Raw genomic sequence first — 17,387 nt, 5'->3', positions numbered from 1 at the left:
GTCAATATACAGATTTGTCAAACAAAGCACCAATACAACACTTCTGTACCAAGTGTGATATGGCCTAATATGAAGGTGTATCACGCCGATATGCACAAGTTGTGGGTTACATACCCAGTCATGGCATATCCCGTATCCGTAGCTATGGATACAGATACAATACACCCCATATTGGGAGTATCATATCGTTACTTTAATCCTTGCTAGCAGTCCATGGTTCACTCATTTGGGTAGATTCCTCTCCTGAAAAGTGATAAGCATAGACAGCCAAGTGGTTACTAGTTGAACTCTGGGTAGAGAAAATCTGCCAAGTATTGGGTGAACCAAACCTGGCTTCATGTCTTCTGGATAGTGCATGCAGTTTGCATCCCCAGAATGGTTTGAGTCGTCATCTTTGCACAACAAGTCATTCAAGGTCAATGAAAACTGGCAATAGGCTGATAGAAGTTGTCGATGAATCTCTTCCGTCCGTCCACATTTCTCATCTTGCCTATCCATCTCAATAAGAACCTGTTGACAACCAACGCATGAAACCTAGACCAATAATGAACATGAACATGAACATGAACATGCGTAAGAAAGATGGTACCTCTGCGGAGAACATCTTGAATATAGGACCAAACCGCTTCCTACAGTACTCATTGAAAAGGAGAGTGCAGATCAGCAATGGGATGGTGAAGCCTGATGCAATTGGTGAATGTTTTATTCCAAACACTCCTAGTGCAATTATTTGTGTCAGCACCAGTGAGAAAATAGTCGTATTGTGTACAATTGGCCAAATTTGTCCACCCGTTTCATATTTTGAAACATATACATTAACAATCTGACATTCACATTTAAAGGACAGTATCAGGAGATATCTGTTAATGGATAAAAAGGATTTACGTGTCGAAAGAGATAACAAAATGAAACAAAAATACAGGGATGTGGAGTAGGAAGAAATAAAAAATTGAGACAACCATTTAGTAATCATTATTCATATCACATTCCAAAATGGAACCGCAAGAAGCTCCTAGAAATCAGGACCATTTGCTGATTGTGGAACACATCAAATTACCTTGGGACAGAAAAAAACAATAACATGCAGAAAATTACCTTGGGACAGAAAAAAAGGTCCGTGATATCCTTGCATCTCCATTCTTGCATTGGAGCATGATTAGGAGATTTAAGTTCTCTGAGAATATTATGGTGATTCTAGTATACACTGCAAAATTACCTTGGGACAGAAAAAAAAGGTCCGTGATATCCTTCCAGAATAGGTGAAGGAAAATCCAAACTCACAATGTCAATCATATGTATTAGACTGAGGTTTACCATCAAATGTCAATAAGATATAGAATTCTCATTAGGTTTTTCTAGACTTTATACCAGCTTTGTCAAATCATCCCTGGTCTTTGAGACACTTATAAAATACTCTAAGGCTCCATAGGAGAAATTGAATCTGCTACCTCACAACCAATGGGATGGAATTCTCCACCTACCTTGATTTCCTTTTGAGACCATTCCCACCACTTCAGAAGAAGTCTGTCAAACCCATTGCAGACCAATGGGTGGCTCTCTTAGGTATTATAACCCTATTGCCAACTAAGGTTTGAGGGAAGATTAACATAGTTTTACAATCATGATTGCCTTCAATGTGGACCCAGAAGAACTGATATTCAGGTGAAACTGAACTGCCTTTATTTCAATCATGATTGCTTTCTTAAGTCTGCATACTATTCCCTTTTCAGCATTCTTTACATATACACTTCTTCTTGTAGATCTCCATTTAGAAAAGCATTCTTTACATCAATTTGAAACAGGGGCCAAGGGTATGTGGCAGCAAGAGAAAGAAGTATCTGAACAGAGGTCATCTTTGCAACTGGTGCAAAGGTCTCTAAGTAATCAATGCCATAGGTCTGTGTCTACCCTTTTGCAACAAGTCTGGCCTTATACCTTTCTATACTTCCATCTACCTTATATTTGACTATGTAAACCCATCTACATCCAACAATCTCCTTACCCTCTGGTAGGTCCACAATCTCCCATGTCTGATTCTTAATTAAAGCTTCCATCTCTTCCTACATAGCTATTTTCCACTCAGGTTTGGAGAGAGCCTCACCGACACCCTTGAATATAGACACGAAGTCAAGAGAGGAAAGAAAAGCTCGGTAGGAAGGAGAAAGTCTATTATAAGAGGTACTGTGAAATATAATGAGCAATACACTTTCTCTTCCCTTTTCTAAGAGTAATAGGAAGGTCCAGGTTATCTATAATGGGGTTATTAGAATCAATGGGAACTAAAACAGCAGAGGGATCAAGAGGAATAACTGAATCCATAAGTTGAATCTAGAGTCTCCAAGGAACCCACAAGAAGTGATGTGAGTTTTGCTACAATGGAATCAACCTCCCTGTGAAGTCTCTGTCGTGAGTAACGCTAAGAAGTAGGATGCAAGGGAGGTGGTAAGGTAGGTGACATAGGAGGATCAGACACAGGAGTGGTCATAGGAACTGGAACTGGAAGAGGGATAGACTGCTCACTCACTTCCCCAAAACACTCCCCCTGAGAAGGTTTCTTCGAGAAGAAGTATGTGGACTAAAAAAAACTGACATCCATAGTAACATACAGACTCCTAAAGACTGGACCATAACAACAATACCCTTTCTGATTTTCTGCATATCCAAGGAAGACACTTCTTTGCCTTCGGATCAAGCTTCGAACGGTGAGGACCAAGAATATGTGCAAAGCAAACACACCCAAACACTCTGAGAGGAATATGGAACATCTCCCCCTCAGGCAAAAAGGAGGTTGAATGGGATGCTAAATCTAAGCATACGGGAGGGCACCTTGTTAATAAAAAATACTGCTGTGAGAATTGCATCACCCCAAAACCGAACTGGAAATGTAGATGTGATCATCATGCTTCTTGCAATCTCAACAATGTGTCTATTCTTCCTTTTTGCAACAACATTCTGATGTAGACTATAGGAACAGTTGCTTTGATGGACAACACCATATTCTAACAAATATGAAGCAAAGTGCTTTTCAAAATATTCCCTAGCATTGTCTGATCTGAACACCTTTATTCGTGTTCCAAACTATGTTAGCACCATCTAATGAAATTGCCTTACCAAGGATGGTACCTCATCTTGGGATCTCATCAAGTAAATCCAAGAATATCGAGAGAAATCATCCACAAATAAGAGAAAATATCGAAAACCACCCATAGAAGGAACATGATAAGGTCCCCACACATCAAAATGAATAACATCAAAAGGAGATAAACATCTTTTATTACTAGCTTTAAAGGAATGTCTACAATGATTTCCATGTTGACAACCTTCACACTCTAGACTTGACAAACTAATAGACTCAAATAGCTTTGGAAACAAAAGACTCAAAGAAGAAAAAGGAAAATGACCTAAACAATTATGCCAAAGCATAATCTGACTCATAGACCCTGACTCACTATCCCTACTGACATGATGACTCTGATGAGGAGGAAACACATTTAGGAGGTAGATTCCATTCACTTCACAACCACTCCCAATTGTCCTCTTTGAATTCAAATCCTGCAAGATACAATGACCAGGAGAAAAAATTACTAAACAATTCAGGTTCTTAACCAAACTACTAATAGATAAAAAATTAGTACTCAATTTGGGAACACGAAGGATAGAGGGAAGGGAAATGAAATCACTAATCTTGATAGACCCCTTCCCAACAATGGGAACATGAGATCCAATAGCTGTGGAGACCCTGTCTCTGCCAGGACAGAGATGGTAAGAAGAAAAAATAGTGGAACTATGGGTCATGTGCTCTGAGGCTTCAGAATCTATAATCCAAGGAAGTCCCTCCTTACCTGATTTGCAGTGGCACGTGAACTACCTGTGTGAGCAAAGGAAGTAGAGAGTGCTCCACCAGAACCACCTGTACCTGGCTGTCCACCTGTTGCTGAACTAGAACTGGCTGTATCCTGTTGGTTCAGAAACCGCCCATACCTCTCAAGTTCGGCCCTTACTGCAGCAGCTGCTCTCTTCCCTTGACACAAAGGCATATGCCTAGGAGAGAGTAACATTGACCCTGGAAAGAATGTGCTGTCTTGCAATATCATATTCGGGATAAAGGCCAGCAAGAAATTCGAACACCCTATACTTCTCTAGGAGCTTCTGGTAGGCAACTGCATCCTTAGTGGTTTCCCAAACAACTGTCTCCAAATGGTCAATCTCCTGCCACAATGTTATGGTCTGACACAGGCTTAGCCTTGCCTACGCTTGGCAGGCTTACGTTAAGGGACATCACCATCATTTTCGCCTATAAGATTTTTGGGAGAATTGATGTTATCTTCAAGCAGACCACTAAAAGCTTAACGTACTCTTTGAGGAGGGGTGGTCGACCTCCTTGGGTGCCTAACCTTGGCACTGCTAGACCAACTTCCCTTGCGATGCGGCCCTGGTTAGTGGCTAGCATGGCTACCAGGGTTCCTCATGGGCGCACACTTGCTCATGGGGACAGTGCATGGACTGACACTACGCTACCGACACTCAAGGGAGGCTTGGCATGTGGGCCTGGCTCAAGCATGACCCTTCACCATGCTAGCCCCTTGCCCAAGCTGAGTGAGCTACCCCATTGCCTCTAGCGCACGGGTGTGTTCCGGCCCAAGCGGTTGCCTCTCAACATGGCACACAAGTGCCCATCATCATCGGCATACAAGAGACCCATCACATCGGTGCCCAACCACCTCTTCGGCGCATAGTCGCCTCTCATTATGGCCGTCCCCCTTTAGCACGTAAGTGGCGCCTCCCATGGACCGGCCAGAGCCAGCCAAGTGCCTCGGCCATGCGACTTGAGGTCATGATTCAATGCTACTGACCTTGGTGAAGCCATCTCATCGGGCAACTCCTAGCCTTGCAGCACACAAAGGGTTTTCCTAGCCTACCTTGGTAGTTCCGCTATAGAACTACCCCCGTGACAACAGGGTTTTAAGGGCTGAAAAGTAAACAACAATAGGTCTATCTCCCTACCTTGTAGCAATAATCTGATTTCTCAACTGTTAAGTCCTAGCAACATTCTCCCTCTGTGAATAGGTTTCTGCAACCCCATCCCATATTTCCGTGGTTGTATTTGCACACAAAAATTTTTACTTATATGGGGCAGCATGGAATTACACAGCCAAGTCATCACTATATAGTTCTCCTGTATCCACCGGGAGCTGTTAGTTTTGGGTTTCACTTCTTCACCAGTGATATACTCTAACTTCCCATGAGCACCAATGGCCATCTTTGCAAATTGTAACCATTCTAAGTAATTCGAACCATCCAACTTAACTGTAGTAATGGTCCCAGCCCCGAAAAGGTCTCCAACACCTCCTCTCACTGGTCCCATTTCACTCCCAGGCTTGTTTTCAACTCCGTTACCCTCCATACTTCTCAAAGAGGGGATAAAAGATTACTATAATATGCAAGAATATCAAATAAATCACTTTTGGTACCAACGACACCCTTCTGGTGCCCTAGATGGTCCTCCCACAAAAGATTCCTTTTCTGCGAGACAGGAGAAGAGAGAGAAGAGGCAGCCACTCTCTCCAGAGACCTCCAAATCAGGCAGGACTTGAACCGCCCCTTACAGAAAACTCCAAGGAACCCTAAAAAATTAGGGCGCCACTTCCTAGGTCAAAACTGAAGAGTCCAACAGAAACAGGACTCTCCCCCTTTCTCCAGTTTTCCCTGATTTTGATGGGAAACCCTAGACCAGCTACAGGGCAAAGCAGATCCACCAAACAATCCAAAAACTGGGCTTCCCTGAGATCTTTGATCAGCCTCTTAAATCACCATGCAGTCGGCCGATCTAGGTCTGCATGAGAAAACATCCTCTACACCACTGTTTGGAAATCTAGATGAATTCTTTGTGAAGAGAAAGAAGAAGAAGATGAAGAGTTTCAGTAGTCGAGAAGAAAAGAGAAGAAAGAAAGAGTAGGATGTCAACCAGAATTAAATTAGTTTTGGCCACCAACCCCTCGTTATATTTTATACTAAAGTAGCTGAACAGTCACAACTTCAAAACATAAGCTAATGGGCGTAAAGCCCAACAACTTCCTAACTTAACAACTTAAAAATATAAGAGCTAAATAATTGGGACCAATAACTAGAAATCGGCCCAACTCAACATGATCTATAGGAAGTATATATGGAGCAATCTCCTGGTTTTGTTGCGAGGGAGAGATACCCAAATTATGTAGGTCGAAGAAAGCTACATATGTGTTGAGACAATCATTCCGAGTATTGCTTGGTTGATTTAATGAGATTATGTAGAAATTTGGCTCGTAATAGTGTTGGGTTAAACATTCTGTATTTAGTTTTAGTTGTGATACCACAATTTGAAAAAAAAAAAAAAACTTGGTCAATTTGTTGTAATTTCTTGGGGATTTTAAGTATTGGGGTTGTTCATAGGTTATATAAAGCATAATCAGGGGTGTTCTTATAATAATATTTACATAATAGGGACTATACTGTCTTTTACTTTATAGTCTAAAGAATATTATGAATATATTGTGTGGAAGAGAGAATGGTTGAGTAACCTTTCTCATATTCAAGCATCAACTCAGAAAAATCTGAAAACTTTAGGACTTCTTACAATGACTTAAGTTAAACCTAGCTTCCTAACATTACCTTCTAGGAGAAGCACAACAAAAATGAGAAAATAGTAAAAGCAAGAAGGAATGAAGCTTCTTATAATCATTATTATAAAGAATGCTAGATATAAGCTTTAAGGGTTCAAGAAAGGCTCACTAAATCCATTTGTAGCAATCATGTGGTTTGATAGGGAATTCTTTCTCAGGTATACTTGGTTAATATGTGAATCAATTAGAAATCAATAAATACTTGATTGATTTTGTTGAAGATTAATCAGTTTTATGATGTTTTTTACGAGTAGATGTTTTATGTTAGTTGTTAGATAGGAGGTGGGGACCACAGTAGTTATGTGATTCCAAATTTTATTATGTTGTGTCTTATATATGCTGTTTTATGTCTTGCCGCCCTATAAGGGCATAGTTGTCTTTGTACTGCTCTATTATTTTTAATATAAATAATAAGAGAAAGGGGTGGCCAGATCATTGCTCTCCTTTCTTTTCAACTTCTCTTCTTCTCTTCTTCTCCTTCTCTCTTCCTTCTTTCTTCAAGAAACGCCTTTTATTTCATATTTTTTAATTCAGCAAGCTTTCTACTTGGTATCAGAGCAGTGGCTAGGGTTTCTAGAAGCATTCTCATGTAGCCCTAGATCAGCCGACTGCATGAATAATAAAGGGCTGATCGATTTGCTGTAGATTGCCCAGTTCTTGGATTTTTTTGTGGGATCTAGTCATCAAGAAGGTGATCTACTGTTCGGCATCAAAATCAGGAAGAACTGGAGTACGGGGAAGAGTCCCAGAAAAGTTGGACTCTTTGTTTTTTATCTGATCTTGGGCGGCCAGGTATTGTTAGCTTTCTTTTGATTTTCTAAAGAGTGTGGTTTGGTTTCTGGATTTTTCTAAGCCTCCTGGAGTGATCGATTCACTCTTCTCTATGTTGGGAGGTGTGGGGAGGAGAGAGATTTCTCTCCAACTAGGATTTTCTTCCTCCGAAAGGGTTTGTTTTTGTGTGTGTGAAATTAAATTGTTTTTGGAAGGTTTCCAATCTATTTTTTCTTACTGTTGAACTATTTGAAGTAAGATGGAGAGTTGGAATACCGAGATGAAATCTACCGGTACTGTGGGACTGGGTGTTGGAGGTAGTAGTGATATTTTTGGGTCTGGGATCATTACTACAGTAAAACTTGATGGTACAAATTATTTGGAGTGGGCACAATCAGCAAAGATGGCTATTAGTGCTTGTGGAAAATTAGGCTAACTCACTGGGGAAGAGAAGAAACTTGATACATACTCTTCCCGATGGGTGCAGGAGAATTACATGGTAATGTCCTGGCTGTGTAATTCTATGTTACCTCATATTGCAAAAAATTTCCTATGGGCTAATACTGCTAAGGAGATTTGGGATGGAGTGACTGAAACCTACTCTCAGAAACAAAATGAAGCCAGAGACTATCAGTTAAGGAATCAGGTGATAAGTATGAAACAGGGAGAAAAACCTCTAGCTGTGTATTTCTCCATGTTGAAAACCCTATGGCAAGAAATAGATCACTTAGAAACTATGGTATAGGAATGTGTAAATGATGCAACAACCTATCACGGACTAGTACAGAGGAATAAGGTTTTTGAGTTATTGGCAGGGCTGAACCCTGAATTCGACATTGCTAGGCAACATATTCTTTCTAGGGAGGGTGTGACAAGACACTCTCTCAAGCCTATGCCTTTGTCTCTGAAGAAGAGAGTAAGAGGAATGTAATGCTGAGACAGCTTGGGATTGACTAGTTGGCTATGGTTGTTACAACAAAACCTAAGCCGAACGGAGACAGGGGGAGTAGTGAGATTAGAAGGGAAGATAAGAAGGACTTGGTGGGTGATTATTGCAAGAAGCCTAAGCATACTAGGAACACTAGCTGGAAGCTTCATCCAAATCTTATGCCTGCCCAAATAAGGAACAAGAAGGGAAATGCAAATGTAGCCAATACAGGAGACTCTTCGGTCCCTCTTTCCCAAACAGATTGGGAATCCATTGCAGTAGCAATAGTGAGGACAAAATTGGAGAGGTTTGAACAGCTTATGAGTAAGAAAGATTCACCTAGCACTAACCTTCTAGATGGACAACAAAATGCAGGAGCCAGCTACACCTCTTCCTTTGCACATACAGGTAGTTCATATGCAACTGCAAATCTTGCATCCACTTCAGGTAAGGAGGGACCTCCTCCCTGGATTATAGACTCAGGAACATCTGAGCACATGACTAAAGCCCCTACCCTTTTCAATTCCTATCAGTTGTGTTCTGGTAGAGTCTCTACCGCAGATGGTTCACATATTCCCATTGCTGGGAAAAGGACAATTAGAGTGACCAATGATATAACTCTATCTTCTGTTTTACATGTCCCTAGACTTCATACCAACTTACTATCTGTTAATTCTTTGACAAAGAATTTGAATTGTTCTGTGACCTTTCTTCCTTGTAATTGTGTTTTGTAGGATCTGGAGTCAAAGAAGATAATTGGGAGTGGTCGTGAGGTGAATGGAGTTTACCTTCTGGATGAGATTCCGAGACATCAGGGCCATCATGTTAGTAGTAGCAGTAGTAATGGGTCAGAGTCAGTGAACCAGATTATGCTCTAGCACAATCGCTTGGGGCACCTTTCTTTTAGTTCTTTGAAATGTCTTTTCCCAAAGTTGTTTGAGTCCGTTCAGTTATCTACTTTGGAGTGTGAGAGTTGTTAGTTAGGAAAGCATTGTAGACAGTGTTTTAAACCAAGTAATAAAAGAAGTACTTTTGCTTTTAATATTGTTCACACTAATGTATGGGGCCATATCATATCCCTTCAATGGGAGGATTCCATTACTTTCTCTTGTTTGTGGATAACATGATATTCTTGGATATATTTGATGAGATCACGTGATGAGGTTCCTAACATGGTACGACAATTCCACCAAATGGTTCTCACACAATTTGGAGTGAGAACTAAGGTTTTTAGATCAGATAATGCTAAAGAGTACTTTGAGGACTTAACCACCTATTTCCTAGAACATGGGGTAATTCATCAGAGCAGTTGTCCATATACACCACAACAAAATGGAGTTGCGGAGAGAAACAAAAGACACATTGTGGAGGTAGCAAGGAGTCTTATGGTGTGTGCTTCAGTTCTTGCGCAGTTTTGGGGAGATGCAGTTCTTACAGCCGTGCATTTGATTAACCGTGTTCCTTCATGGACTTTGGGGTTTAAGGTGTCATTCAGTCTGCTTTTTCCAGATGGGGAAATATTTCATATACCTCTGATGGTTTTTGGGTGGGTTTCCTTTGTTCACATTCTTGGCCCTCATTGCAAGAAATTGGATCCTAAGGCCAAGAAATGTGTTTTTCTTGGGTATGCTCAGAACCAAAAGGGGTATTGCTGTTATGACCTACTGTCGAGGAGAAGATTTGTCACAATGGATGTAACTTTTTTTGAATCCACCTTCTCGAGTGGTTCTCCTCAGGGGGAGAGTTTTGAGGAGGAGAACTCACAATCTGTTCCTCTTCCTGTTTCTTTGGTGCCTTCATCAGTTCAGCCAGCACCTTCATCAATTAAGCCAATACCTCCATCAGTTCAGCCAGCACCTGCACCTCCAGTTTCATTACTTGAGCCACTACGGGCAGCCTCACAGAAATATCAGCGCTGGCAGATGATAGTTGACTCCACACATCCTTTACCCACACCACTCTCTATCAGTCCTTTTGAAACTCCAGATCCAGCAAATACAGTTCCAGGTATTCCTCTTGAGCCTGAGCATGCTATGTTTTTTGATGATAATGTTCCTGTCCCTAACACCATTGTTGCACCTGATCCCACTGACCTTGATCTTCACATTGCACTTTGTAAGGGGAAGAGAAAGTGTACAGCCCATTGCATTTCACACCATCTTTCCTATTGTGCCTTATCACCCTCCTACTGTGCTTTTCTTTCTTCCCTAGATTCTGTGTCTATACCCAAGAATGTTATTGAGGCTCTCTACAAACCTGAGTGGAAAACAACCATGCAAGATGAGATGGATGCTTTGGTTAAAAACCAAACATGGGGAATAACTGATCTCCCCCCAGACAAGGAGACAGTCGGATGTAGATGGGTATTCACAATGAAGTAGAGTTGATGGCAAGATAGAGAAGTACAAGGCAAGGTTGGTAGCAAAAGGGTATACTCAGACCTATGGTATTGATTATATGGAAACCTTTGCACCAGTAGCTAAGATGAGTTCAATTCGTATCATTTTATCTCTAGCAGCTACCTATTCATGGCCTTTGTTCCAGCTTGATGTCAAATATGCCTTCCTCAATGGTGATTTACAAGAGGAGGTATATATGGACATTCCAGCAAGCTTTTATGAGAATGTTGGTAAGGGAAAGGTGTGCAGACTCAGAAAATCTCTGTATGGACTGAAACAGTCACCTAGAGCTTGGTTTGACAGGTTCAGAGGGGCACTCATCCGTTTTGGATACACACAGACACAGTCTAATCACACTCTCTTTGTGAAGATGAGAGATGCTCTGGTGTCAATTCTGATTGTGTATGTGGATGATATAGTGGTGACAGAAAATGATCTAGAGGAGATTGATGATCTCAAAACATCATTGCAGTAAGAATTTGAGATCAAAGATCTTGGTGAACTCAAATACTTCTTGGGGATTGAAGTTGCAAGATCCAAGCATGGGATCTTTATTTCACAGAGGAAGTATGTACTTGACCTATTGTGGGAGACTGGGAAGCTGGGGACCAAACCGGCAAACACTCCTATTGATCCAAATTATAGAGTTAATGGTGTGGATGGTGAGTTGGTAAAGGATGTGGGGAGATATCAAAGAACGGTGGGCCGACTGCTGTATTTGTGTATGACACGACCAGATATTTCTTATGCTGTCAATGTTGTGAATCAGTACATGCATGCACCTCGGGTTCAGCACTGAGAAGCTATTGAGAAGATACTTGCATATCTGAAAAAGCACCCTAGCAGAAGCATTCTTTTCTCAAATCATGAGAATCTGAAGCAAGAGTCCTATATAGATGCAGACTGGGCAAGATGCTTAGATGACAGGAGGTCTACATCAAGAGTGTATACCTTTGTAGGTGGAAACTTGATCTCCTGGAAGAGTAAAAAGCAAGCGATTGTGGCAAGGTCAAGTGCAGAGGCTAAGTATAGATCCATGGCTCATGGTGTCTTAGAACTTCTTTAGGTTAGATCTCTTTTGAGTGAGATTGGGGTGAAAGCAGAGGAACCTATGATGTTATACTATGACAATCAGACTGCAATCAATATTGCCCACAATCTAATTCAGCATGATAGGACAAAACACATTAAAGTTGATAGACATTTTATAAGAGAAAGGGTAACAACTAGAGAAGTCTGTTTGCCTTATGTCTCTTCAGAGTTGCAGCTGGCTGATATTCTCACTAAAGGGGTGGCAAAGAACAAGCTTGAACATGATCTACGCAAGTTGGGAATGTGCGACATTTACTCCCAACTTGAGGGGGAGTGTTGAAGATTAATCAGTTTTATGATGTTTTTTATGAGTAGATGTGTTATGTTAGTTGTTAGATAGGAGGTGGGGACCACAATAGTTATGTGAGTCCAAATTTTATTATATTTTTGTGTCTTATATATGCTGTTTATGTTTTGCCGCCCTATAAGGGCATAGTTGTCTTTGTATTGCTCTATTATTTTTAATATAAATAATAAGTGAAGGGGGCGGCCAGATCATTGCTCTCCTTTCTTTTCAACTTCTCTTCTTCTCATCTTCTCCTTCTCTCTTCCTTCTTTCTTCAAGAAACTCCTTTTATTTCATATTTTTTAATTCAACAAGCTTCCTATTGATTTATCTTTCTATAAATGTATAAACCTTAATTGTAGTTCCAATAAATGATCACAAATTGCATATCAACTAATTGAGTTGGATATGGATTTCTTGATCAGATAAAACAAGGGAAAAGCCAAGTCAGATCGGAGAAATCTACAGTAAAAAAATTAAGGAATCACAAGAAATACATCCTTTCCCTCTGAGGACAAAGGAGGAAGATAGTGTGGTTCTTGTTGGGACAAGCTCTGTAGCAAGGACAGAAGGTGGTCAAGCTGGTGAATGTTCACTTGAAGTGTCAGGGAATGACACCAACAAGGATAGTGAGTTGGCAGCATATCAGTGTTTTTCAGAAAAAAATGTGGTGCTGGAGTTAGAAAGAATCAGTGATAATTCTAGGAATATGCTGGCTTTTGAGAAAGTCCCTAATGTACTGAGAAGATTTAAAACTCAAAAGAGTTAGAGAACTGTCCGGGTGTCTAAGGTTTTTTCCAGATTGCAGGGGGAATTATAGATGGGACCCATAAAGAGGCTGAAGAAAAGTATTAAGAAAAGTAAGGCAGGTCCTAATCAGGATTAAGGAGGCACTAAGCAATTGATCATTTAGGTGGGCAATAGTCATTTAGAAAGAAGGTCCTAATCATTAAGTTTGTTTATGTATGTTTTCTAGGGATTTTGGGTGTTTCTCTTGCTGGTTTTGGGAATTTTGAGTCCAATGTTTTTAGAATATGGTCTTCTTCTTCCTTGTTGGGTGAAATCTTATCACCTGGTTCTAATTTTCTTTTTCTATTTCAATACATTTTCTTTTTATTTATTACCAAAAAAAGTGCCTTGGACAAGTGAACTAGAGTCAATTCAATTTTGACACGACAAGCTTTTTGAAGCATAGTTTTTAGTGCTTGTTTGCCAAATCTCGTAAAGAGGATTCATTATGGATTCAAAATACACTTGCTTCCAAGAAATGAGAATGCTATGAAGTCTATTATGATAGAAGAATAAACCAATTGCAGAAGTTGGTGCATGGCCATGTCCATACTTGAATGAATTTAAGATACAAAATTTGATATAAATCAATTGGCGAAATTCTCACCTGGTTACGGTACACAACATAACCAAGAAGGAAGTACACTAGCAAGAAAGGCAGAATCAAAGGTGCCAAAACAGAACAGGTGAACCCAAGGAGTCCAAAGAGAAGAACTTTTGGAACTTCTGTGTGGTATGGGAAAGATAGGGCACTGTATGATGGATCCTCCTTCTTTCCAAGTATAAATTTATTGAACCAATTGGAAACAAGAGCATAAAGTTGCATTATTTCAGAGGACAAGCTTGTCCAACCTGATGTTAAAACGTAAGTAATAAAGAAAGTAGCCTGCAAACATTTGAAAAGCATAATGTCATACAGTAGGTTATTAGAGTGCCACATTAAACTCATAATAAAAATTTAAAAACTTGGGAGCCTTTTGCTCCACTCATTGAACTTCAAACTATTTTCTATTATTGATGGTTAATTGCATATATAGAACCTGGAGTCTCATAAAATGAAGGCTAACTGCAACTCAACAACCAGTGAATAAATTATTTTCATACATTAAATGTGCAAAACAACTGGCTATTGTTGAAACATAGAAAGCTAAAAAATGAGAATTTCAACTGATGGAAGTTAATATCCACAAAGAAGTGATTCCATAGTTTCATGAGCAGGAACGAAACTTGACCGTTACGATGACATCGCAGTGGAAAGACAGGCAGGGCATTTCCAATAGAATTCTGACAAAAGAAAGCAGGATGATCAAAGCAAACCAGAAAGACTGGAAGTAACAATCACCTGCCTTGGTACAGCTTTTGCAAGTTGCATAGGTATATCTTTTGGTCTAGAAATGGCATTAAGCTGGCTGATGATGGATCCTGACAAAAGATTAACAAAGAAAACATTCCAGATTGTGAAGTATAGGACCTTGCAGCATGCACTCCTTTTCCTGCCACTACGAGAAATAGAACCTTCAACTGCTGAAAATAGCATCATCGTTGGTGGAACAAGATAAAGAAATAATTGCAGGATAACACTTGGAAGGTAACCTGTTACTAGCTGGCTTACAAATGTCCTGCACAGAAGTACATTTTAAGTCAGTTAGGTCCATGATTGTCTATCAGAAAACCAATCAACATGTAATTTTTTCACCTTTCAAAGTCTAAATACACCAATGAAGCATCCAAAGTAACTTGTGTCCATGTCAACAGATTAGAAATCTCAACAATATCCCTCTCAATTTCTTGAATACTGTATGCATAGTATAGTTCCTAAATCAAATATTAGATGATAATGTGGATGGAAGAATCTTCAAAAAGTATCTTGTTACAAGGAAAACTAGTGGAGGCCTTGTGTTATGTTATAAACCATTAGTTAAGCTTTACCCCGAATAAGAGTAGCCAATTTCCTATGGTTCCCATCTTATGTTATAAACCATTAGTTTTCAATAATTTTTTAAAAATACATACTTGGATGAAGTATCTGATAACAGAATTAGGTTTAGAAAGATAAACAGCAAAGAAATAAAAGAAAAAGAGAAGAGAAGAAAAGATACAGAGAAAAAAAACAGAAAAAGGGAGCAGAATGTAATGGTCCTGTTGCCCCACTCATTGATATAGATATGAGTGTAGAGAAAATGGTTGACCAGCTTGTGGTCCCCACTTGTTCATAAGTTTTTCCTTTGATTATAGTACTGCTAGAATACTCTTTTCTGTTGTTTCCAGTGACGGGTATTTGTACCACTTATTTTTGTAGACCTATTTTAATTATCACTTGGGGCGAAGACTAAGCCTGATCGAACCCCTCTCTTCATCTCTGTTTTCTTTTTTGTTTACTAAACAGGTTTGAATCTCCTCGGTTTCAGACAACCTGGTATCAGAGCAGGCCTAAAACTGGTTAGCGCTCTCATGTAGGTGTAGTCCAGCCAACTACATGAGAGTATTTCTAGGGCTGGAAGTTTCAGCTTGATTTGCCTGGTTCTTGGAGGTCATTGGAGATTGAAGGTGACCAAGGTTCAGAATACTTGGAGAGTTGTCGGTGACCAGGAAGAATCAAAGAAAACAGGTTGATTTCTGATTTAGAGCATAAATCAGAGATTGAGAGTGGCGCCCAGTGTTTTCTGGGTTGTTTTTCATACTTTTTTTGGACTGTCAAGCGTCTGAAATTTCTCTGGAATCAGTATAGCTGTTCACTGTTCTCTTGGATTGTTTTAGGGTTTCTTTACGGACTGCTCTTGTGGACTGTATTGTTTTGGCAGCGTTGGTCACCTCTACTGCCCACCATGTGTTCGTAAAAAGGCCTCTGAATTTTTTTTTTTTTCTCTGGGTGCTGTTGGACAATTCTTGGAATTTCTGTTTGGGAAAGGAGTTTGGACAGTGCTGTACTCTCCATTAAATGAATATCCTTTGTCCATTTCAGCATAGAAATGGCTGGAAATGAGAACAAACCAATGGAGAAGGACTTGTAGGAGCTGGAAACTCTATTGACAACAGTTCATTTCAGATTACTACAGTCAAGTTTGATGGAACAAACTATTTGGAATAGGCCCAATCAGCCGCGATGGCCATTGGAGGGAGGGGAAAGATGGGGTATGGGAGGCACAAAGAAACCAGCACAGAAGGACACTTCCCTTGCTAAATAGGTCCAAGAAAATTATTTGATTATGACTTGGTTATGCAACTCCATGCAGCCTCATATTAGTAGAAACTATCTTTGGGCAAAGACAACTAAGGAGATTTGGGACAATATGAAAGAATCCTATTCTCAGCCCCTTAATGTTGCTAGAACCTATGAACTAAAAATTGAGGTGAATAATCTTGAACAGGGGGAGAAACCTATGTGAATTTATTTCTCCACCTTGAAATCATTGTAGTATGAGAGTGATCATCTTGAGACTATTGAGTGGGAGAGCTAGAAAGATGCTACCACATATAGGAAATTAGTTGAGAAAAATAGAGTGTTTGAACTCCTAGCTAGGTTAAACTCTGACTATGACATTGTAAGACAGCAACTTCTCACTAGAAATAATGAGGAAAGTGGAAGAAAAGTTATATTACAAACTCCATCTATGGAATCAGCTTTAGTAGCTATAAAACTGAAGACTGAAGATGATGAGGGATGTAAAGAAGGATGGAAAGAGGGGTGTGTTTTGTGACTACTGTAAGAAACCAAAACATACTAAGGACACTTGTTGGAAGCTTCATCCTCAGCTAATTCTAGAGACTTAGGAACAAGAAAGGAAATGCTAATGCAACTATAACCACAGGAGCTTCATCCACACCCAACACTAGATCCAGTTCTCTTGATGCATCGACTGCTGTTAGGGCTACTTTATCTCAGCTGGAGAATGAAGTTGGCTTCTCTGGACAATCTCATTCTACTCCTCCTCCCACTTCTGTGTTTGCTCAATCAGGTACAAGGGCCACTACCTATCATGCCTCTACCCCAGGCAACACTAGCCATTTTTGGATTGTAGATTCAGGTGCATTTGATCATATGACCAGTTTATCTTCCTTATTTCACACCTATTGCTTGTCCTCTAGCAGAGACAAAGTGTCTATTGCCAATAGCTCTCTTGTCCCTATTTCAGGCAAGGGAGACATCATGTCTCTGATGCTATTTCTTTATCCTCAGTCCTGCTTGTTCCTAAACTAAGTACTAATCTACTTTCTGTCAGTAGTATCACTAAACACCAGAACTGTTCAATGACCTTTTTTCCTGATCATTGTGTTTTCCAGGATCTGGCTACGAGGAAGGTGATTGGGACTGGCCATGACATGAATGGGATCTACTTGCTTAAACATCCCCCTAGGAAGAGTAAAGAAGTTGGGAAGTCTTTTGTGTCACAGCTTGTGAGTCAGATTATGCTTTGGCATAATCGATTGAGCCACCTATCTTTTGGGTCTTTAAGGAGTCTTTT

General features: G+C 40.1%; 1 protein-coding gene across 17 annotated transcripts in view; it reads right to left on the bottom strand.

Annotated features, from left to right (window-relative positions):
• LOC104590482 (hyperosmolality-gated Ca2+ permeable channel 2.1-like) overlaps positions 1–17,387 on the bottom strand; it is a 94,693-nt gene that overhangs the window by 1,281 nt on the left and 76,025 nt on the right. For 7 of the 17 annotated variants that reach the window (XM_088895352.1, XM_088895353.1, XM_088895354.1 and 4 more), the window contains 5 exons: positions 14,267–14,543; positions 13,532–13,810; positions 590–823; positions 330–510; positions 115–243 (listed from right to left, as the gene is read on the bottom strand). In XM_088895352.1, the coding sequence (XP_088751478.1) occupies positions 194–243; positions 330–510; positions 590–823; positions 13,532–13,810; positions 14,267–14,543 (1,021 nt within the window). In that variant the 3' untranslated portion in view covers positions 115–193. Of the gene's footprint in view, positions 1–114; positions 244–329; positions 511–589; positions 824–13,531; positions 13,811–14,266; positions 14,544–17,387 lie in introns of those variants that run through there. The other 10 variants (XM_088895360.1, XM_088895357.1, XM_088895355.1 and 7 more) reach the window with 10 other exon arrangements.

This window comes from Nelumbo nucifera, chromosome 1, assembly GCF_055504915.1.
Source record: "Nelumbo nucifera cultivar China Antique chromosome 1, China Antique-T2T, whole genome shotgun sequence".
Lineage (NCBI taxonomy): Eukaryota > Viridiplantae > Streptophyta > Magnoliopsida > Proteales > Nelumbonaceae > Nelumbo > Nelumbo nucifera.
Note: the sequence above shows the minus strand (reverse complement) of the source record. Positions and strands in the feature narration are given on the sequence as shown.